General features: G+C 41.6%; 1 protein-coding gene across 1 annotated transcript in view; it reads left to right on the top strand.

Moving 5' to 3' along the window:
* The window catches only part of LOC113577616 (ephrin type-A receptor 5), a 51,987-nt gene that overhangs the window by 6,742 nt on the left and 20,463 nt on the right, over positions 1-24,782 (top strand). Inside the window, exons 3-5 of the mRNA XM_027010368.2 lie at positions 4,904-5,567; positions 19,112-19,267; positions 19,557-19,892. Of these exons, the coding sequence (XP_026866169.2) occupies positions 4,904-5,567; positions 19,112-19,267; positions 19,557-19,892 (1,156 nt within the window). The remainder of the gene's footprint in view (positions 1-4,903; positions 5,568-19,111; positions 19,268-19,556; positions 19,893-24,782) is intronic.

Below are 24,782 nucleotides of genomic sequence, written 5' to 3'. Positions count from 1 at the left end.
GTGAGAAAAGGTGACACATGCAACCTTGTTCTCATGTCACAGCGTTTTGCACTCTGCAATGAAGAGAGAGTTCTTTGCTAGACCAGGAAATTGCGTGTTACAGTAGTCCAAATGTATCGACCCAAAAGCATATTTAAATTTGTAACAAAACAGACAGAGCCCTAGCAGGTGAGATCGATTCTAAACCAGTGAGCTGTTTTCAGTTTTCCTAACATCAAGAGATCTTCAGAATGCTTGTATTTGTTTGAATGGAAGATCATCATCAGTCATCAGCATAGTATGTTCATTAAACACATTTGTTTAACACAAGCTTTAGCAATTGAAACACAAACAATATAAAGGCTCATCTGCTTTCTCCATCACCTGGTGCTGGCTTGAAAAATAAGTCATTAGTTTGATCACTCAATTTATCGCTGCCCTCTTGCTCTCATTGCAACTGATAAACTAATCATGGAGAAACTTACATTTTTACAATTCTTCATCCATGTCTCTCATTCTATTCAGGCTATACTCAACATATTGGTGACAACAACTTGACAATTGTTAACTTGACAAGAAGTGTGTCCTCTTAAATTAAGTAAATTTACCATTACATCAGCACATTGACCAGCAGGTGGTAGAGGTGTAAATGGTATGGCATGTGATATGTCACTACACCAACACAATTAGTGTGGAACACAAAAACAGCTTTGTTATGCAGATCCTAGAGCATGCTGTGTGAGATTTTTTTTAAAATGATAAATAGAATATAACAAAACTACTAACATTTTGTACAGGAATGAATGGAGGTCAAATTATTCTACATCTGTTTGTTTAAAAATAAAACAATTAATTTTCTGCGCATGTTTCAGAACATTTATCTTTTTCCCTGCAGGGCAATGACATATGCCCTGGTCTGGAACTCACTGGGGGAAAACCCTGTCAATTTACTAGAGAATGCACATTTAACTCGATCATACACAGTGCTGTTGACTGTAATCCTCTTTGGTTGACTGTGCATGAGTACAGTGGCTCTGGTATAATTGGGTCAATTGAGTGTATAGCCTAGCAGCTGTTGAGAGACAGTTTGGCTCTGTTGTACGTCTGCACATTTTGAAGTCGATTGTCTGTCCACATTCAGCTGTGTTTATTGAGAGATAAATCTTAGAACAGCAGTGTCCTGTTGAAATGGTTTGTTTTCAGCACCTGCGTGGTGCCTCTGTAAGCGCTGTCAGAGCGTTGGACTGAGCCCAGCTTTGCCCAATCGACCAAGTGATTTACAGTCCAGCTAAATCCGGGTTTTGTGCTGGCCCAGGGCACCTCTGGCTTCAGACACTGTTTCTTTTTTTTCCAGGATAACCAAAGGGGAAAAGACATTTATGTGACCATCGATAGAGGATCTTCTCCATGCCAAGGCATCAACCCTCTTGGAAACAAACACACATACATACACTTAATTTTTGGATAGTGTAACCACAGGGAGTCAATTTTAAGCTTTCCTCATTATTTCTGTGTATCCCCCCCTTTTTGTACACCTTAATGACAGGGGTTAGCTAGGTGTCTGACTAATGGCTATTGGAAAATTGGAGGTAATGACCGGTTATTAGATCAAAGTCAGTGGGTCGAGGCTTGAGTGTTCTCTCTCCCTCTCCCTCCCTTGCACTTTATCCCTCTTTTTTTCTCTCCCAGTTTCTCTCTCACTCTGTCCCTCTCCCACTCCTCTCTCTCTCTCTCTCTGCATGGTGCCGCTGTGGTGAGGGGGACAGGGGGACCACAACAGCCAAGTTTGAAGTGTGTGGATAAATTTGTGCTTTGGGCACACACGAGCTCACACTGGGAGAATTGACATTTTTCACAGGGTGAAAAGCTGTTGCAAATAAGCAGGGTAAACCAGCAGAGGTTAGGGATCTGGAGGCAGGGGGAGAGAGCGCCTCAGCGGGGGACTCACTAGAGCGGAGATCAGGACCTCAGCTCGGGATGAAACTGAAAGGGGTGATGGTGATGGTTCAGAGACATTTCTTAAATTGTACCTGAAGTGCTGCTGTGCCTCTGTGGTTGACACCTCCACTAAGTAATAGGAATTCCCATGTGAAACTACTCTAGGAGTGTTTTATGATCAGACACTATGCTGATTTTACTTGCTTTGCTCAAAATACTGAAGTTGCCTTGTATTCCAGCCACAGATGTTAAAATGACCTGCGCTGTAATTCTTTACCAGTGTCGCATTGATACGACATCATCAAATGTCATGTAATGTAGTTACTGCAGTAAATTAGATCAAGAAGAGCGTATCACAGCCGAGAGGCAGTGTTTCTTCTGCTGTACACCCCAGCGTGCAGCTGACAGCGTTGAAGAGAGAGTTAAAGCCAGACCCGACCTGTTCCTACCCCTGTGCGGCTAACAGTAATAGGATTTGGCCCCTCGCATGCAGCACTGGGCCAAGGTCACTGGTTCATCCAGTCCAGACTAGACTTCTAATTCAGTCACTGCTTTTTCCATTTTTACGCGTGAGAGGGTGGACAAGGTCGGGGGTGAAGCCTCAGGGAAGAGCAGCCTTTCTTTGGTTTGTTTAGTGCAGAGTCCCCAAATGTGTACCATTTATATTATTTAGGCATACTGGTTTTATATGCTTAAATATTTAAATGAAAATGACTTTATATTAGACAATTTGAACTGAGGACAGGAGACAGTAAAAACACTTTGAAAGGGCAGAGCTGCAGTTAATAAAACAATTTGATCAAGTTAGGACACATACTTACATATGTATAAATGCCAGTCAACTGCAAAAATTCAGTTAATAATAAAAAATAGAAATTTAATAATGGTGTCCTTATGTATGTTATGAACACTTGTCATTAACCATTACCTTTTATAGCCATCTTGTTTGTGTATTAAAAAACAGTATTGTTATAGTTCATCATTTTTAATTAGTCTTAACTCTCTAAAAAGGTTGGGGCAGGGGAGGGGTAGAGGGAGGAGGTGCTCATTATCTGGTTCGTCTGCTGACCTGTCTGCACATGGCCAGGCTGACTGGAGCATTATAGAAATATGAAAGGATTCCATTTGCTGTGGTTCACTGAGATTTTTATAAGTGTGCCCCCCATCTCACACACTCACACACACACACACCACACACACACACACACACACACAAGCCCCCTTGTACTCCACACGTTAATGTATCCCAGCCGGGCCACCTGAGAGGACTCCTGTGTTTATTAGAGGAATATAATCATTTATGGTTGGGTGAGCTTCAAACCCAGTAATGTGGACATTTGGCCGTCTGGAATGAAATGGAAATTTGTCGTGAACAGGGTCTGATTATGGAGAGAGGGTGGGCGGGGTGGTGTTGTAGAGGGCGGAGTGGGGGGGGCGGTGGGGACAGTAGGGTGCTACTAATGTGTTTTCTAAACCACATTCATGGTAAATCTTGACAGAGGGAAATGTGGTTAAACTATAACAAGGATAATGGCTCATACAGCTCATGTCCGCGCATCTATGAAAAATAGGTAGTGTTGTGTATAAAAGCTGACATTAAGATGTCATTTTAGAAGATGCATTTGGAGGCTTGAAGTTTTTTTTCTTATTATTTAAATACAATTTCCCATTACAGGTAAAGGTGGTATGGCACATTACATCTTTTTACAATGATGATCATTAAACAACTGGTACGGTCCACAACCTACTCAGAAATTATGTGTATATATAGTATTTTGCTCCCTTGTTATTGTGACACTGCACTGAAAGCATATTGTATTGAAACATAAATGATCAGCATGCATATATAGGCAATAATGCAGCTGCTTTGGTTTTCCACTTCTGACAGCTGTTCCTGTGGGCTGAATCAGGATAGTCAGGGTGGTCTGCGAGGCAGGGTGTTGTGTGATTCACTCTGTTGAGGTACTTTCCAAATCCCCAGGAGTCAGGGTATTGGATGTGGGTTTTTGTTTGTTTGAATTTTTTTTGGTTGTGATGACACAGTGCTGTCAACATGAAAAGTTCAGAGCCCTCTGCACTGCTCCTTACTTGCAGCTCCATTAACACCTCCCCACACTGCCCACAGCAATTAGCTCAGTTATGATGTAAGGGCCCAGCTTGGCAGAGCCAGAGACTGTTAAGAACGTCCCTGCTCCCCACCCCTGTCTGACATGCAGGCTGTGCTCTCAACTAAACCTGTGGGTGCCCCCTGAGCTGGAACTCTCAGCCTCTGGGTCGCGAGAGGCAGAAGTAGTAGTGCATGAAGAAAGGCACTCAGTGCTACAGTGGTGCTGGTGCTGCGAGAACACCCAAGCTAATGGGGTGCTTTAGGAGGATCGCAGGGGGTCTTTGATTGTACCACTGAAGAACGTGGAGAACTGCTTGGGCTCTTAGGGAACATTTTGAGCTCTGTCTTTGTTAAATGGTTAAGACCTCCTGGTCTCCTGGATTACAGGTAGCATATTGCTATCTAATCTTTTTGCTACCTAGTGGATTGTCATAGCGATAGAGCTAAACAAAAAATAACTAAAAAATGAAAAAATGAATAGTTCTTTTGTCTGCAGTGATTGTCGTGGTAGACCAGTAAATAATATACTGTGATTTGATTTGATTTTATTTTATTTTATTTTATTTTTTTTAAATCATATTGCTCTTTTTACCTAAACCATCATTCATGTAGTAGTTCCTGACATAATTGTTTATGAACTGTATGTCATTTAGTTTTATTCCATCTTTCATGTTAGTGTCTGATTAATTAGCAGTGGTTACTGAATAATATATCTTAAGAATATAAAATGGGTAATAAGCCTCGAATTTAAGAGATTAATTAAACTATAACTAAACTAGCTTTGTATAAAAAAAAAAAAAAAAAATTAAGTATTTGCAACACAAGCACCAGTTATGATGTTTGTTTGTTTGTTTGTTTGTTTGTTTATCTGTTTTTCAGTGGGAAGAAATTGGAGAGGTAGATGAAAACTATGCCCCAATTCACACCTATCAGGTGTGCAGGGTGATGGAACACAACCAGAACAACTGGCTGCAGACCAACTGGATCCTAAACGAAGGTGCCCAGAGGGTGTTTGTGGAGCTCAAGTTCACTCTGAGGGACTGCAATAGCCTGCCTGGCGGCCTGGGCACCTGCAAGGAGACTTTCAACGTGTTCTACTATGAGTCCAATGACGAGGACAACAGGAACATCCGTGAGAGCCAATATACTAAAATTGACACCATCGCAGCAGATGAGAGCTTCACGGAGCTTGATCTTGGAGACAGGGTCATGAAGCTGAACACGGAAGTGAGGGATGTGGGGCCGCTCACAAAGAAAGGCTTCTACCTGGCCTTCCAAGACCTGGGTGCCTGTATTGCTCTTGTGTCCGTTCGCGTCTTCTACAAGAAATGCCCCCACGTGGTGAAGAACTTGGCCTTCTTCCCGGATACTATAACTGGATCGGATTCCTCGCAGCTCCTGGAGGTGCCGGGGACCTGCGTCAACAACTCGGTGGCTGAGGAGCCACCCAGAATGCACTGCAGCGCAGAAGGGGAGTGGCTGGTGCCCATTGGGAGGTGCATGTGTAAGGCGGGCCATGAGGAAGTTAACGGGTCCTGTCAAGGTTGGTGAACATCTTCATTGTTATGCAAATTCAGCCAGGGGCGAATGGGGAATGGGGGCATCACTGTGTGGTTGGCATATCTCCTTGAACCTCGCCTACAAATGTCACGGACACTGATGAGTATCTGCATACCCTTGCCGTGGCCGTAGAGCACGGTGACATTCAGCTTGCTCTCATGCCATAACACCGCTTTAGTCCTTTTTCATCCAATTTATATAGGTCACTAAAACAAAAAAAGATTTATATAGGTCATTGGAAAGGACTTGCGTTGTGAATATTGCAAGGGTTGGAGCACAGATTAGAACCTCTTTGTGTGGTGTCTCCGTGGTTGCAGGCATTGTTGAGATTGGGGTGTTTGTGTTTGTTTTTTGGGTGTGTGTGGGGGTGGACTACCTAACAGCTGGGGGCGGGTGTGATGACTCTTGTGATGAATCATTGCGTGTGGACAATACAATGGGCAAGCTTTGTTTTACGCAACGTTCGCTATTGTGTCAAACAATAGGCAGCGGCAGTGTTGCTGTGCGGAGTGGTGGGAGTACTGGTCTGGGCTGTATTATTTTTTAAGGCTGATGGGGAAAGTTTTGCCTCAGTTTTGAGTCATTATTTTTAGAATCGCTTACTCTGTTCCTGCCTCCCCCCCTAGCCAGTTTGAGCAAAGATGTTTGCATCAGACTGTTTTGAAATCATCATCATCCCATGTGTTGGGGTTCTGCCACACTATTTTCGGCAGCTCCTGCTGTATGCAAAACATTATACACTGTAGTTTTGGGTTTTACTGAAATGGAAGCATGCATCCTCATTGACCTCCCTGTTGACAGAACAACCCCACATTTCTTGTCGAGAGGAACTACCATAACTGATTGAGATGTCATCGTTCTGATGATTTCATCAACCCCTCTAACCTTGTTTTGCTGCTCTGTGCTCTGTTTGGAGTGAGACTCCCATGTGAATTTCCAACATCTCTTATTTTCACAGACACTTCACATAGCAGAAACCCAACTTGGTTTTCCCGCGTGTGCGTCTGGAGCTGATAAATACAGTACATGCTCCTTACGGTTTCTATGGCAACCAGAGACCTCTTCCCAGTATTTGACATTCGGAGATATGAAATTTTTACATTTCCCCCTATTCAAGCTAGTCACATTGCAGGAGGACAAAAGTGGGGTTTTCACAGCATGAACATGTTTCTTCTCTTCTTCCTCCTTCCTTAGATACTACTGAGGCTGTGTAGCACTGTTTTGTCTTTAGACAAGGACTGAGCCAACAAAGGGAGTGATAATTTGAGGAGCCACCCAGCAGTAAATCCAGTAGTTCTCGCTGCTGGTTCCTGATCCCCTTCCAATCCCTATTCTGTCTCCCCAGGCTGGAGTTTGATCAACCACCATAATTCAGGAGTGTCCTTAATGTCCTTAACTCATAGATTATCAGTGCTGACTGCTCACTGTGCGATGACAGAACCCCAGCAATTGACTTCAGTCTGCTGCACAGATATACACTCTTTCTTTCTCTGTCTTTCTCTCTCATTGCCTTTCCTGCTCTTTTTCTCTCTCTGTCTCTCTCACTCTCACTCTCATGCTCTTAATCATTAATTTATTTATTCTCCAGTGCTACATCAGGTGCTTCTCTCTTTCCTAAGAGTCAGACTGGTGATCACCCACTCTCTCTCCCAACCCCCCTGGAAGCTGGAGGCTATAATGATGGCTGGGACTGAGGGATAGAGAGGATGGTAGAGCAGAGGAGAGGAGAGAGGGATACGCTCCAGCAGTGGAGGAGGGCGATGGGTCCTGTGCGCGACACGGACCCTCCTTTTCCTGCTGCTCTCCATTTTTTTTTACCACAGATTGCTCCTTTTGTCTGGCTCCCTAGTTGGCGCTTTGCGATAAGAGTTTTTTTTCTCTCTCTCTCTCTTCTCTCTTCCTCACACCGCAGTGTGATATTTCTGTGTGAATTAATTTCCATTGAGCTGTCCTAAGGGACGCCTGTTGGCCTGGCCGTGGAAGCTGGGGTTTTGACGCGGTTGCCCAGTTTGCCTGCAGACAAGGCAGCAATGCATTAATAATGCGTTTAGTGGCGTTGTGTGTGCGACGGCCTCCTGTTTGGAGGGTGTGCGGCAGGAGACTGCCATGGCCCTGCATGCTACTGACACCAACAAGCAGAAGGTGTGTGCATGGTGCATCTTCTTATTCACAGAGCTGTTGGGAGCAGTTACAAAAAAGAATGTAAGTACAATTCCAGAATTCAAGGAGCTGCAGGGACAGGACTTTGGTGCTCTTCAGGGAAGCATCCACAATGCATACATTACATGTTGCTTGAACAAGGACAATTTTTAGTATGATTGGGAGAGGAGATGATGAGATGATCATGATGGTGGTGGTGGTGATAGCGTAAATTGTGTGAATTCACATAGGAGTATGATGACATTTAATTCCATGCTGAAGTAAACTGTAAATTCTGACTTCTGCTCAGCCTCCGATAAATAGAATGGCAGATGCTAGTTGTATGGTCTGGCCATTGATTAATTGTCGGATTTGGGTTATGGTATGGCTGATGTTTCCTGGCAAAGAATTCACTCTGACCAAACATGCCTTTATCCATCCTTTGAGAAATATAGTGCATATTTCTTCTTAGTGGCCAAACTCTTTTTGTAAGGGCCTTTCTAAGGGTATGTGGTTGACCTTCTGTTTATTGAGAAACAAATCTTGACACTGCCCTGAGATGCTGTAAATTAAAACCTACATTATATTTTGATGACTCTGTACATAGAACAGTCAGTCCTCTAAGCACATTAACACACTGGACTCATACGCTTCTGCTGTATGGATGGCCATGTGATCACCAAAGACAACCTAGGAATATGCCGAAATCCATAAACTGCTGCTTAATGCAACTTTAACACTGTAGCAGTTGGCAGATTACATGACTAAACAGCTAGAATGTTATTTGCAGCAGGTAAAAATGCCAGCCCCTGCTGACAAAATGCGATGAACAGATCTAATGGCTAGCCTGCTGGCTCTTGCACGCCTGCGTGCTCCGGAGCCAAGCAGCAACGCTAGGTGAACTGGATGGAGTGGAACCTGAACCCCTGGGGGCTTCATGGGGGTGGGGTTCCTTGGCAAGCTTCTCCTGAAAGAGCTAGATGTCTCGTGATCACCACTATTTTCATTGCTGTCACTTGTTAGGGGAGCAAATGTCAAACTTGATCTAGTTTCTCTCTCCATGCTTGCAGCTGCTAAAGGGAGATGCCACAGAGATGTCAGGAAGCACCCCCACCCCGAGGCATGGGGGAGGATGGCGTCTTGCTTTATTTTGAGCCAGACAGTCCCGACACAACATGAGATAAAACCACTCAGTCATTCTAATTGAAGATGAAGCAATGCAGAGCAGGTCTCAAAACCAACCTCATCATGATGCTAAGCACAATGAGTATAATCAAGAAATTTAACAGAATGACAAGCTATTGTGTCAGTCTGGTTTTTTTTTTTCTTCACAGCAAATGTGAAGCGTATGCTGCTCTAGTCTCTGTTAGGCAGTTTCACAGTGGGCTGATCCAATCGTGGCCCTGGTGCAGGATGCTGTGAGGTCATCTGTAAGCGCTCCTCGTATACCCTAACCGCATGGTGTGTCGATGTTCCCAGCAGCGCCAGAGACTGCAGTGCGGAGGTGTAGGTCTTAAAGGGGAATGCTGGATCCAGAGGAACGCCCAGAAAAGACAATCCCAACCTGACACCCCAACACCCCAGCCTCTTGCCACAGCCAGCAGAAAGAAGCCCAACATAGCCTCGCCTGCTCTGTACAAAAAAAAACAAAATAGCAAAAACAGGCACTGGCTCACAAGTGTGAATCTGTACAAGTTCGAGTTCGTTGTGTTTTTGTGCTGCATATTATGTAAGGCTGACTCTAACTGCATGCTGATTAAGTCTGTGCCCCAGTCTTTCCGCAGGCACGCTCTAAATGTGCTCGACCATGGCTTCTTCTGTGATGCGCCTTCACAGAAATGGCCCAAAAGCTTCTGCATCTCATAGCTCTGCAGGCTGAATGTTGTTAACGCCTCTGTATGTGGGGCAATGATTCACGCTCTTCTTCACTTAGTGCATTTTTGAGATGCAGTTCAGTGGTAACAAGAAGAGGTGAGCCTGATCAAAGGGCTTTGAAACCCGAGATACTGCGGCATGATGCTCAGTTAGCTGGTTGTTAATATCTGCTGGGCAGGCATTTCTTTTTCACATCTCAGGGTTTTGTTTTGACAAAAGTCTATTTCTTTTAAATCTTTATTATTGTATTTGTATATAATTTTAAGTCATAAATTTCTCTCTCAATTTCACTTCAGAGAATTATGGAAGGTTATAAGACAAACCAAATTTATTTATATATCGCTCTTTATACAAGCCATTGTCACAAAGCAACTTTACAGTGTTCTAGCCCCCAGTGAGCAAGCTAAAGGCGGCTGTGGCAAGGAAAAACTCTCTAAGAGCATGAGGAAGAAACCTTGAGAGGAAGCAAGGCTTAAAGAGGATCGTATCCTCTTCTAATTGATATTGTATTCCACCATGGGACCAATATAAGCAAAAAGAAGCCTATTCTAGGTTCCTAAAAGTCATAGTCCGGGTTCAATGAATGTAAGTGTAATAGTCATACCAATAAATCACAGTTTGTTCATATCTTTTATCGTGTAGTACTGATCATTTACATTTGCAAGTGCAATTGCTTCCATAACGTCTGATTAAATTGGGTTGCAACAGTAATCAGTATGGACTGGATTACTGATCCTAAAGGCTACAATGTGATTATGTTAATCCAACATATTTATTATTGGTGAATATCATGAAACGGTTGACAGTTAACTAAAGTATTTCTTAGTATTAGATGGTTATATAGATAATTAAATATCATATATCTAATTGGTATATGACGATGTCTATAGGAAAACGTGATAGATGAAATCACAGGGCAGGGCTGTGGGAGGCAGGGTTGGTGATAGTCTTATAAAGGTGCTATACATTTTTACATACACTTTTATAATAACAGTTCAATTAATTAATTAATTACTCTTAATTCATTGAACTCTTGCAATGAAAAACCCTATATGTGACATGTTTTTTGTAAAAATCACTCAAACCTGGTATAACATTGTTCAAAGTCCACTATATTAAAATAAAGTGGTCACTGAAGTTTTTCTTCTGTTATTAGGCAATATATTTAAATTTAAAACAAAAACAACAATATAATACATTATGTAAGTGTTATTTTTTTAATAAAGTCTACCTTATTATATTTTTTAATAAAGCCTACATTAATAAAGTAAGAGTTTAAATAAAGAGCCTTTAGTGTTTTAATGTAAAAGGTTGTATAAAATCAAAATGAAACTAAAATAACATTACATAAAAAGGGGAAATGATTGATAAATGATGTTTGTTTGAAGGCGTCATGATGCTGGCAATACATTACCAGCATCGTCGATGAATGGTGGCTTCGTCTGTTGCCCCAACCCTAGGGTTTGTGACATTGTGTTGTGGTCAAAGATAAAAGATCTAAAAATTTCAATCAATCATAACTGAGTATTACCACTGAGCATGTTGTAGTAACATATTAATTATTTCTCAGTCATTGCTTGTATCAAACAAGTGAGAGAAATATGCAGTGTAGTCAGTTATTTGGCCAGTATTAGACTATGATTTTACCTACAACTTTAGCTTTTTATCAAATTCAAATGGTTATAAAAATATTTTCCATAGGACTTACAGATCTACACAATGGGTAAAAACTTACTGATTGTGTAACTTTTTAACATCCTGTCCAGCCTTTGCTTTTTTAGCGTGCTACAAGCCATAATATTAAAGTCAAAATTGTCACATAATTCTTTGTATTATTGTTGTTCACTGCCAGCATGAGTTATTATTATTAATAATAATAATAATAATAATAATATGAATTAGAAATGTAGAATATGTTTAGTGAGTGCATTGTGTGATGCGAGCAGGCTTGGCAGGATGCAAAGAGGAGCCATATGATGTGCAACGAAAAGACAAGATAGCGCCTAGGCTATCGCAGGATTAAACACACAATATTCACATTTAAACAAAACACTTATATACTCACACATTAACAACACACAATGAGAAGCAGTTGTGAAACACAGGGAGGGCGTGGCCATACGGACGAATGAACACATGCGTGTCCGCGCACATACACACACACACACACACACACACACATACACAGGGAGACGTTTGGGAGGAGGGGCCATACCATGACACATTGATTATATCGATCATATATTGCTGAACAGAACTGCACCACATCTTATTAAAATGCCAAATCTAAAATCATCGACTTGCACATTAACCTCACATTATATCGTGTTGTAGTCTAAGGTTAATTTGATGGTCAGAGGAGTCAGTGGCCTGGACAGTGATACTTTGGGAATCTTGACTATGGAGTGATATGTATTAGATTGTTAGGGCAAGATCTGAAAGATGGAACGTTCATAGACAGTAAAAGAAAATACCACTGACCTGAAAAAATGTTATACGGCAGTATGCTTTAGTAATTGTTCCCTTATTTTTGCCTATTCATAACCAGGTTTAAAAAAGTTAAACACTAGAAAAATATAAATATTAACAAGCATCTGGGCATTAGCTACTGTAAGCAGTAAGGCTGTGTCAGAGTTCATGTGCTTGGTATTAGCAGATTTCCAACTACATGTTACTAATATAATGGAATTCAGATAGCAAATTTACAGGTCCAACCCACCCTGCTATTCAAACAATTCAAACAACCCTGCTATTCAAACAAGGAAAATAAATAATTCCACCTTCAACAATGGCAATGCCCAAAGACCAACACTTGAGACTGCCAATCACCTGTTGGCGTATTGTCATATGTGTGCTTTCATTCTTGGGCCAGTTTGCTCATGGGAAGTTAAACATGGGAATAGCACATTTTCTTTGGCCCTAAACATAATCATTGTACTATTACAAAAATATATTTTTGTCTGCATGTCTACATGTGGTATTCTTGTAAAAAAGAAACAGACTAAATGCTTTCCTTTTTTAGTAATTAGGTCTGCATAATGCATCATTATCTCTGCACTGGCTTCTGATATGGCAGAAGGGCTGCAATATGCAAATGAGCCATCTAACAAATCACTTCGCTAGCATCCTGACCATTCACAGGCACTCCAGATCAGTTGGTGTTTTAATGGATCAAAGCATCCACATGATCCAAAAAGCATGACCAGTTTCATCAAAGAAATGCCGATCTTGCTTGTCACATCAAGGCTTCACCAATGTTTTAATATTTTGCAATATTATAAATATATTTTATAAATGTGTAGTATAAAAATCACAACATAGTATTTTTGTCCATTCCAGTATTGGAATTTCTCATAAAGTATGGTTTATTTATTACAGCTTTATTTATACATTCATTGAAAATCACCGGTAAACAGGCAATTTGCACCCCCCCCCCCCATACTTTTTAGCAAGTGTTATTCAAACAGCTTCCACTTCTAATTAGCAACCAATTGATTTATCAGACCATTTACTTGACTCTTTTATTGGAAACTCTATTTCACACTGATTGGTTTTCTTTAACCTGCTGTGCTTCACTTTCTGTCGGGATCTTATGGTTTCAATTATTAGACATCCCTACAATCAAAGCATGTTTGAAGCTCTTTTTAGTAAACACAAAGCTTTATGTGCCATCCCAAACTGTCCTCTATTTGGGGAATGCATATTAAGCGTCTCCCCGGTTCTTTAATTGCCGGCCCACTGCTGTGTGCTGCATATTAATTAGCCGTTCGCCTTCCTGCAGTGCATTAAGAGCTTGCCCTCCTCTGTGACATTGGAGAGACATCATGACACGGCTAGCAGGGGGAGGGGTAGGGGAGGGTTCAGCACCGCATCCTCAGCCAGCCGTCTCAGTCAAGCGCAGCAAAGCGAATCAGGTTTCAGGATACCGGAGCGAGCTGTGATTTCACGCATGATCCCTCCACACACACGCACTCAGAGGCACTGGTGAATAAGACTCGAATTGTCTGGATCTGTTTGGGGCCTGAGGAGATGTGTCAGGCTTCAAAGAGAGGTCTTTGGAGGTGGTGTGGGGATGGAGTAGAGGTCTTGTGGAGGTTGTGCACAGATTATGTGAAGGTCATGGGGAGGCGTAGCAGGTATTGGGGAGAGGCTCCATGGAGGTTGTGAGGAAGTCATGTGGAGATTGTGGGGAGTTTAGCTGGAGGTTGGGTGGAGGATGTGAGGAAGTCATGGAGCTCATGGAGAGGTTATGTGGAGGTTGTGAGCATGTACTGTATGCTGCAGAAAGATTTACAGATTGTATGGAGATTGAGGTTTTCTAGAGGTTGGGTAGATATTATGGAAGCATTTCTACAGGCTGGGGTTTGGGGGGCTCTGGAAGACAGGAAGAGACCATGGAGGATCAGGAAGGCTGGTTGGGGCGTTCAGGGCTGGTCCTAGTCTATTTTAACAGTGCATATCTGTGCAGAACATTGAGCTGTGCCTAGCAATATTAGATGCCGCCTGTATTGTGCAAGGAAAATTAACACACAAAAAACAGCCTTCCACTGGAAAAAATAATGGCAGAGGAGAAAAATCACATTTCCTACTACTCTATCAATGATGTTATAATTCAAAACCTCCCAGTGAAATTCAAAACAGCCAAACAGTATGAGAAAGAGGACAGCAAACACAAATGTGCTGTGACTGTCTGCTTTTGGAGAGGAAGAGGGTGGATATTGAGTTATCACCCATCTGTGTGTGTGTGTGTCTGTGTGTGTGTCTGTGTGTGTGTGTGTGTGTGTGTGTGTCTGTGTGTGTGAGAGAGAGAGAGAGATGGAGAGAGTGAGTGTGTGTGTGTGTGTGTGTGTGTGTGTGTGTGTGTTTGTGTGTGTGTCTCACATTGAGGAGAACAGTGGAAGTGAAAAATGAAAAGGCTGTAAAGGCTGGACTGGGGAGAGGTGAGAAGCTGAGCAGCTGATGAAAAGTGTGTGTGTGTGTGTGCACGCGTGCACTTGTACATGCATTTGTGAATGTGTGGGAGTGTGTAGGGTAAAATCTTAGTTTTTTCAAGAACCTCTTGCAAAGTCAGTTTGAAGGACAACATGGAAGGAGCACTGTATGAGATACCTGCATCTCTTTAAGAACCTTTCAGTATGCATACTGAATGGTTTGATGAACATGTTCTTTATTGAATCTATTGGAATGTTCAGATGTTCATCACAAACACTGCAATGTTCATAAGCTTCAATAGGTTCCCAGCCATTTGTAAGCTTCCCTCTCATTCAGCCAGTTTAGGTTTTAGGAGTGCACAGCATGTTCCTGATGTAGTGTCCATTAGTTTGAAGACATATTTCACTTAAGATTAATAGCATTTCATTTTATATCTCCATAATAAACAGTTTTTAATTTACTATGTGTAAATATATGTAACGTTGAGCGGTTAGGAGGCGGATGCATGTGCGGAGAAGAGCGATATGTATTATGGGCGAATCCAAAATCGTTGTAGTCATTGTAGCAGTCCAGATTCATAGAACCAACACAGAGACAAATGATTAAACAAACAAAACACAAGAAGGCAAACAGGGGAAGCAGGCTATAACAAAGGCTAGGATAAACACAAAGGCACGGAATACAAAGAAACACAGCCATTCGTATAAACATGCAATGAACAGCAAAGAGATCAGGGAACACGACATGGTTTAAATACATGAACTTAACAAGGTAGAAATGGGGGACTGGTGTAAACAATCAAATGAGGGTCGGAGAAAATAAAACTATGGCGTGGAACTAAAATACACAAGACCGGGAACACACTGAACGTGGAAGATGGGAGGGACTAATTGTGACAATATGACTGTTTTAGTTACCACATTTACCACAGTGTCCCTCTGCATCAGTGCTTATTAGTAAGCTAGCAAGTTAAGTAGGGTTATAACAATTACCATGCTTTTCTGTTTCTCCCTTCAAATATGACAGAAAAATTGTTGAGGAAACAATAATAAGCGCGCACAAGCGTCTGACTTTTCACCTGGAGTGGGACAAAGAGCTTTTATTCAACATGGACAAAACTATTTGTGTGATAGCCTATGTCAAGACTGTAATGTTGCTCAAAAGTGGGAGCACCAACAGCTCAATGATGTATCTGATGTTCATAGATGCTTATATTCTGATAAGTTCAGTTCAGTCAAACAAAGTTAAAGATCTAAAAGATCAAAAGTGATCTTTAAAAAATGTTGGTGACCAATGAGAAATACTTTTTTTTTTCTTTGTAAGACAATCACATTTTTTCTTAGTGTTTATCTGTGAATACCAGCCCCCAGTTTATATTCTGTGCATCTTGTTTAGTTTTACATGCACAAAGCAAATGATACTGCTGTGATGAAATTTCCTGCTTAAAAATCAGTCAGACAGATTAGCTATTAAAATGCTGAAATTGTCCATGGGGAAGCAAAAGTAAACAGGGATAACAGCTACCTACCTGGCTGTAAGCATGGTGAGACAAGAGCTCAGTATATATTTCCCAAGCCTAATGTTGCATGACAAGGGACCAAGGTTCTGTCAAGGTGAATCGGTTAGTGCCTCTTTCTTTGACCTTGCGGACACTGCCTCTCATCTCTGTGCTGAATGATTTGCGTGGGGTGGGGTGTTAGGGGGGTATTTGTGGGGGAAAAATATATTATCAAATCTTTTCTCACTCCCCTTTCAAGATTTGAATAATAACTGGAAAGACCTTTGGATATAAAACACAATATTTCATATTCTAATTTTGAAGGAAGCATTCTTCCAATGGAAAGCCATTTCATGAAATATGCATATACATTTCTTTGCTCTTTTTCAGTCACCATTATTCATTGGTGGGAATCAAGTTAAAGATGTTTTTAGGAAGAGAGGTAGTAATCTCTTAACTTCATTAGGTAGATAAACTAGTGAAGAATAATCCAATCCTCTGAGTGCTGTGTATATGTAGCAAAGTAGAACATGGGGGAAATCCTCATTTCACACCAGGCGCTGGTGTAATCGAATCACAGCCTTGTACAAGGACCATTACTGTAGACCATCTCCAGCCTCATCTCGGACCTCATGTTGTTTCTATTAAGATTTGCTTTTATATCATAATGCTGCCTGTTCTTCAGGCTGGGGCTTGACTGAAGTGTGGAAAAATGCATTTGGCCATGTCGGGCTCTCTATCTGTAATCCTTTGCTTCCTCAGGCAATATATTATGGTCAAATGACAAATTGCTGGAAATAGTGGCGTGCGAGAGCACACCGTAGTCTTAGACATCAAGCAGTCTGTGCACAGCTCTAAAATATGGTCCATAGAACTTAGACATAAAAGACTTCACATTGAGTTTCTACTGTGTTTCTACTGAGGGTCTACATCCCCATACTCTAAGCAGGGAAAATGGCAAGAATTTTAAAGAACCTTTTTTCCAAGTACAATACTGGTATCATTACCAAGGGAAATTATTTGATTGAAATTATTTTAAGGTGCTGTTTCTGTTCAGCACTGGTATTCTGTACGCATATTATCTAATATCCGTAAAGTGTCCATCTTTCATCAATACTGTTCCACACAACACATGCATGCTCATTCAGTAGCTCATGCAGAATCCTTACTGCTGTGAGGGGCATGGTATTTAAGAACCATTCAGATAAACTGCTGCTCCATTATCAAGAGACTGTTCCAGGTCTGACATTTAAATCAGCCTTTGTCATTTTCACAGTGGGCGGTAGCTTAATAGCAATTGCAAGGTCACTGTGAACGCGCTGTAATTTTGAAGTGGATCCTTATTTTCAACTACAGCTCTGGAACCACATTGGAAGAGGGATTTTCATGGCAGGAATGTTTTTGTAAGATTCATGTTTGAAACATTTTCCACTGTTCTGTCACTAAAATGTACATGCACCTGGATGAATTGTTCCTTTTACAAGTGAAACTTAAAAACTTACTAATCCTAAAGCTTGAAGCTAGAACTGTAACACTTGATTCTGCATTGCTTGCCACATGAGTCTGCAGATGCCATGCAAGCACAAGAATTATGTGCTGCGTTGACTGCTATTGAAACCCTTTTATGAGAGGATTAGCTTGTTACACAAAAGTCACAGCTGGTTTCACTGGAGTGTCTCTGGCCAGCTAAGTTACATATATAGTGAGAAATCTAGCAACAATATTTAACTTTGCTAAAAATCCATACTTTGACATATTTTGTAAGCCCAGTTCAAAATGCCATGTCAGGTTCAAGATAGCTCAAATTTAAAGTGCCATTTCAATGAAAGCTCCCTTTCCATTCAAAGTAATTAAATTTATTTACAATTATGTGAGTGTACTTCATCTCAGAGAATAGTAGACTTCACTTGTTTTTCTGTTTGTTATTTTTTGGTTTTATTACAGAGAGCATGTGCATTGCTGCTGTTGCCATGCTCTAATAGAGTAAGTAAGCCGTTTAAGCTTGGTATGTATAAGCTAGCCTAAACGCTGCCAATGGGCCTTCAGGGTGAAGTGTGATCTATTTAAAGCTTTAACCAGGAGGCTTCAGCAGTGCAAATCTCATCTGGAGGCCATTGCTCTGGCACCCAGGAGTGTCCTGCAAATGACAGATATAAGTCATGCAGAAGAGACAGCGATGAGGCCATTTTATGGGCATCAGTTTATTTTTCTTTGCGGGGGGGGAGCAGATGAAGAGATGGCAGACACTGATAAAAAACTCAGAGAGCCTACTAGGTGACCATTGAATGTACAGCATCCAAAACTATACATGAATAATCTGTGAATAATCTGGAAATAACAGGGTGTTACATACATGAATATGGATGGATGGATGGATATGTAAATTGTTTTTTATTTTATTGCTGCCGGGTATTGGTATTCTTGCTGAAGCACTTCTGTCATCTACCTCTTAATGCAACTCAACGCATTAGTTAATGTCTTGGTCTGCACTTTGGACTACCATTATGACAGTGTCATGCTGTCTACCATGCAAGCCATTTAAACATAAGCATAGGATGTACAGACTTGTTTGTCTCCACTGTCCCTGAAACATTTTTAATCCCATTATTTTCCTCATCCACATCCTGTGAATATTGGTGGGTTGCTGAGGGGTTGCTGAGCTGTACCTAAAATCTTCTGCATAATGCATTGAGTGTGTATCATTTGCTCCTATGTGCCTCAGTGTTTGCAATTGAGTTTTCATAGAAAGTTGAATTGAGTCAGGGAAATGTATTGCCAAATATATTAATTACTCATGCTTCAGATCTATGTTAGAAAGCATGAATGAAATTATAAATACATCAAAGGCTTAATTTGACTTAAAAATGTTGCTGATGTTGAACACATCATAGAGTATTAATGATCGCTGCACATTTTAACCATCAAAGCACCATAGATATCTGCACCTGCTCTTTTTAATGAAGCTGATGAATGTTTGACTTTCACACCCAATGTTTCTCATCAAATCTAAATAAGCGGTACAAAGCCATTGATCAGTCGCATAATGTAATCATTTCTGTCTTGTGCTGTTTTTTTATCTGCAGTCTGTAATCCAGGATTCTACAGATCTGCTCTGCAGACCAGAGCATGTAGTAAGTGTCCTCCACACAGCTTTACCAGAACCGAGGCTTCCACCTCCTGTCAGTGTGAGCAGGGTTACTACAGGAAGGACACGGACCCAACCAACATGGCCTGCACAAGTAATCATTCAATGCTAAATTTAGAGTGCATTTTTAGATTCAAATTAGGAGTCATGAATTATGAGGGCAGAAACAATTGTAAAGCTCTGTTGCCTAAGTGATTGGGGGATTGTGAGCATCAGATATGATGATATGACCTGATAATGCATCTTAAGAGAATGTGATATTAAAAATGTGGTGAGATAATCTGTAGCATCAGAATGCTAACGGTACAGTCACTGACACAACTGGTACATTACGGAGCAAATCTGTGAGCATGATTTTCAGCTCTATGTGTTCCACCCTGCAGAGCCACCTTCATCCCCACGGAACGCCATCTCCAATGTGAATGAGACGAGTGTGTTCCTGGAATGGGCCCCACCCGAGGAGACTGGTGGCCGCAAGGATGTGACCTACAGTGTGGTGTGCAGGAAGGCTGGCGCCGACCTGGCCCACCATGAGCCCTGCGGTGGACACGTCCGCTACCTGCCCCAGCGCACGGGTCTGTGCAATGCCTCCGTCATGGTGGTGGACCTGCTGGCCCACACCAACTACACCTTTGAGGTGGAGGCAGTGAATGGTGTATCTGAGCTCGCCAAGCCGCTGCGCCAGTACGTGTCCTTGAATGTGACGACAAACCAGGCGGGTGAGTGTGGCCTCCCAGGTGTTTCACTGATGGCATCCATTGGCCCCATTCCATTTGCCTCATTTATGTATGCCCTGTTAGAGGCAAATACACCTTGCAGTCAGGCCATGCTCACAGTTCTGACAGGTAGTATCAGTTATCTTGGGAGTGACATTTTTGGGCTGGTATCTTAGAGACTTTTGGAATGGTTGGCTTTCCTAGCCTCTTTTAGCAGGCTCTCTTATCCTGTACTAAAAATCTGTTGATAACAACTGGATTTTCTGTGATAGGACCTCCCACACAGCCAAAATCACCAGCCTTTGAAAGGTTCAACTGGTAATTAAAACATTTAACTTTTTTCTCTTATCTAGAGAAAACCTGCATCTTTTATACCATATTTGTAATACTACCTTTAGGTTAAGAATAAATATCCAACACTGTCTCACTCTCTTAATGATATGGTCATGTAAATTAGTGTGTCCCAGTCAACCGTGCAACCTAGGGCCTCCAAACTCAGCATACACCCTCTCCCTAAAGCCTGGTTTATGCGTGCCAAGGTTGGGGCCCCTAGGTGGCATGGCTGATCTGCAGATCCCTGGAGTGTTGCTTTGACCTTCCAATTCAAATATGTGCAGCCTATTATGGCCAGTGGAAAACAACACTGAAAGCCGACCATGTGACCTAGGGCCTCGAAACTCAGTGTATGCTGTCTCCCTAAGGCCCAGTTTATCTTTGCTTTTTTTCCTGCTATGGCAGTGGGTCTGGTAAAGAACAACATCTACCAGTCAAAATCATACAGAGGGTCAAGCCTGCAAACATGGTACATGCATCATAAGTGTAAATGTGTTAAAACCATATTTAATATACTTTGCATTTGGATATCATATACCTTGAAATACATTTAAGCATCTCCTTTCTTTAGTCCAGGGGGTCACCATTCATATCCACAGAGGGCTGGTGTGTACAGATTTTTTTTTCCAACCAAGCAGGAGCACACCTCACATAACTAATCAATTGATTACAGACTGAAACCAACTGATTGAAGTCAGTATCAGATGTGTTTCTGCATGTGTGGAGTGAAAACTGGAAACCATACTGGCCTTTTGTGGAAAATACCTGCTTAATACTTTAATACTTTAAATAAATGTATCTCTCTGTTTTGTGTGTTTTTCCCCGACTGTTTTCCAAAGGTACCTTTTTTTTTTTAAAGGGATAAAAGTTTAGAATATTGCTGAATGAGGTCTGTATGCAATATGATTCCACACAAGGACCCATAAATAGATTTGTCTAGAGAAGTGACTATATTTTTTCAGGTCAAAAGCCTGCTTCAGTGAGGTAGACTAGTATTACTAGTCTAATTTTTGTACTTATATATAGTGTATATATATGTAATGGAGTACAACTACATGAAATTGCTTGGCTAAAATTAAGCATAGAAGCACAGTGGCATGTTCCAGCAAGATTTTGGTTTGGTGATTTTTTTTTTCAAGACAGAACATGTGGGATTGGAATTTGTAGCATCCAAGGTAACCATGGTAATGTATATATTTTAGGTTCGTTTAGCAAATAAAAACAATCTAGGTTTCCAAAGAATATATGGATGGACAAACTTAAGTTGGTGGGACTGTATATTTTTACATCACTCACATAACATTGTGAGTGATGAGAAAGGCATGATATGATTTGTATATCATAGCTTGTCACTCCAATACAAAAGAGATTTTATTACTTTCACTAAGCAATTCCCATTATAGGTGTCCTACTTTAGCTAACACTAACTATAAAAATGTGTTTCCCTGTCACATACCAGTATTCTGACCTGCCTACTGGATTACTGGATTGAGTCCAAAGGGAGATAACAAAAAGGCTAATTTCTCTAGCTTTTATATTAGATGTGTTAGTCTACTGAATGAAAAAATTGTTAAATTATCTTCATTTTCCTGAAACATGTGCATAGACAATGCTATTCTTTGTCATACTGTCACATAAAAATGAGTAAGTGTGTCATGTTGCTGTTACATAACATGGGGAAAGCACTGATACAGGGATGTGTATGTTAATTAATGAAAACTCATGACACTGTTGCGCAACATAACAAAGATATGTGACTATGCCACAACATACATTATATCATGACTATATCACAAATAGGAGTTAGACTGGGTTGAAATATAGTAGTGAAAGACGGCCTCTGTCTGCAGGCCCCTTTTTCCCTAAAAGCTTAAAATGCAGTTTAGGGAGACTGCTGGGAGAAAGTGCACTAGTCCGCAGGGACAAAGCGTGTAATATCCAGAGTCAGCATGGATGTTCATAACTTTCATTACTATGGTGTTTATTATAACACTGTTGTTGCAGTGGCTTGTTAAGAGCAAAGCTGATAGTTATCCAAGAATTGCTGATTTTTGCCTTTACCAGGACTAAGCGAGAGAGCCCTGGAGCCTCCATACGGCCACGCAGTTTATCACTGGAACTAATTAATGTTGATCTGCAGCTCGTCTTTGTTCCCCACCTGCCTGATTAATTTGTTTTACCCGAAATACATATTCAAGTGCACACACTCATATTCGTCCCGCATGCTTGACTCGTAGAAGTTGCTGCCTTTGACTTTTCATAAAGGTAACGATGACCCTCCTGGATACCGAAGTGTAATCTGCTTATCCGAGCTGGGGCCTGTAATTACTTGTGATTGTCCTGAGATGGCAGAGGAGGAGCCTGTTGCCATGCTCACAGTGGGCACAAAGCCCGTCGCCGTGAGTGCAGCAGCATTGCTGCGATAAGACAGCCTTGGAATAAGGGATTTTGCATCAGCCAAGAGGAGACTGATTCAGAATACTGAGCGCTCGCTCTCCCCACCACTCAACTGTGGCCAGGATAATCTGCTTGGGTCGATGCATTAAGTTGAGTACTGTTTCATGTGAACTGGGAGGCTTTAGGAGGAGCACAGTGTCTGGTTCATGTCGTAAGACCCAGTCAGCCTGGGAATGTGCAGCACCTTTGCTCAGCGAAAGTGTTAAGCACTGAAATACTGGGATTTGCAACATGTCGCTTCATTTTGTGAATGCCATTACACAAAAACAGCACTTTTTTCATTACCTTCCTCATAGTATGTGCACATAATTTATTTTATTTTTTGTGTTATCTAATTTTATTTCACCTTCATATCAAAGGAAATGGAAGTTTAGGACAGCTACCAAAACAAACCCTGTTATACATCTCATCCCACCTTATTGAAACATTCTGATGTTGGATGAATGTTCGCGTGCTTGTGGAGCAGTAAGCCATGTTCCATACCATGTGTACCATAGACCTCCTCCACTGCCAGCACAGGTGGCACAGGTGCCAGCAAAATCATACAATTTATTTCCCCTTTCCCCTTAGCATAATCCATTACCCTAAACTCTCAGGCCTTTCGCACAACCTCTGAGTGACTGCCGCAGTCTAATTTAGGGTGAAATATTTAACATAATATTTGCACTTATTTCCTCACCAATGTGTCTCTGTCAAAGAAAGCGCCACCGATGCACTTTATTATACACACACACACACACACACACACACACACACACACACACACACACACAAAAAAAAAACAATCTCAAGGTGCTAATTCATTTCGTTGTGACAATGTAGGTACAGCGTTTTCCCCCAAAGAGTCTCCTTCAACATCTGCCTGGCTCATTAAGATGCTCTCAGCTCAACAGAAGTATTAGACTCCCTAAAACACTATTAATGGTGACAAGTGAAATGATGATTTTGGAGCCCAGGACAGCCTGCCACACAGCTCCAACTCAGCCAGCACAGCTTGTGTGCGGAATTAGCATCACGCTGCTATGCTAACCATAGGCCTCGAAGGCTGCTCCGCAAAGAAGATGTAAAGAATGCCTACCCCACCTCATCCTGTTTTTAAGAATGTGAGATTTTCATAACTAGGGCAGTTTGCATCAATTGATCAAATGCTTGCTGATTTCCCACACTGTCAAGTGATTTAGATTTTGAAACAAACTGAATAGCATGCAGGTGCAAGTGATTAGTGCTTCGTTTTTCACTTTGGCTCTGAAGTGTGTTCATATTTCCCTGATGAATGTCGACAGGCACATAAAGTGGTGGCATTTGCAGAACTGTTCTGTTAGCTTTTAATATTTGCCCATTCACAGCAAGTAATTGACATATCAGTCTAGAAAGACTTGCCACACTCAATATTCTTAATTATTCTGAGCGAGTCAGTTTTGGCATGTGTTTTGCCCCATCCGTCACCAGTGCAGGCCTCTCAGTTATTGCCTCCTTAGACAGGAGTTGCAGGCGCTGTACAGATGGGGAACCAATCACTCACTGAATAAGTCAGTTATTAGCATTTGTTCTGCCACTCTAATCTTAATAGTTTTATAGTTTTATACAATGATAAGAGCCACCTGACATGCAAGGCATGGTGCTGTAGGCTTTGCGATTAACACTTTGCTATCTATCGGACCTCACTGATGTTGTATTTTGTATTTATTTTGCTATGTATATTAGATGGTTTTGTACTTCTAACATTGCATCTCTTGTATCTTCTTCTATTTTGTGTTCTCTGTCCTGTCCTATAGTGTATGGAGTTTTGGCAGGGACTGAGAGGTGCGTTTCTCATGCAGGACTGTGAGGTTGTGCAGGAGGCTAGAGTTCTCCATGCTAGACTGTGAGGTTGTACAGGAGGCCAGTGTTCTACATACATGGCTATAAGGTTGTGCAAGAGGCCATTGTTCTACATGCAGGGCTGTGAGGTTGTGCAGGAGGCCAGCATTCTCCGAGCAGGGCCTTGGCCAGCCTGGGTGCCTGTTGGCTGGAGCCATATCTCAGCCATGGGTTTTGGCCGGTGGCCTGCATGTGTCTGCCAGAGGTTTTTCATCTTGCCTCTCAGCGGGACTCCCCTCGCCA

Source organism: Electrophorus electricus, chromosome 17 (genome assembly GCF_013358815.1).
Source record: "Electrophorus electricus isolate fEleEle1 chromosome 17, fEleEle1.pri, whole genome shotgun sequence".
NCBI lineage: Eukaryota > Metazoa > Chordata > Actinopteri > Gymnotiformes > Gymnotidae > Electrophorus > Electrophorus electricus.
This window is presented reverse-complemented; position numbering and strand designations above follow the sequence as displayed.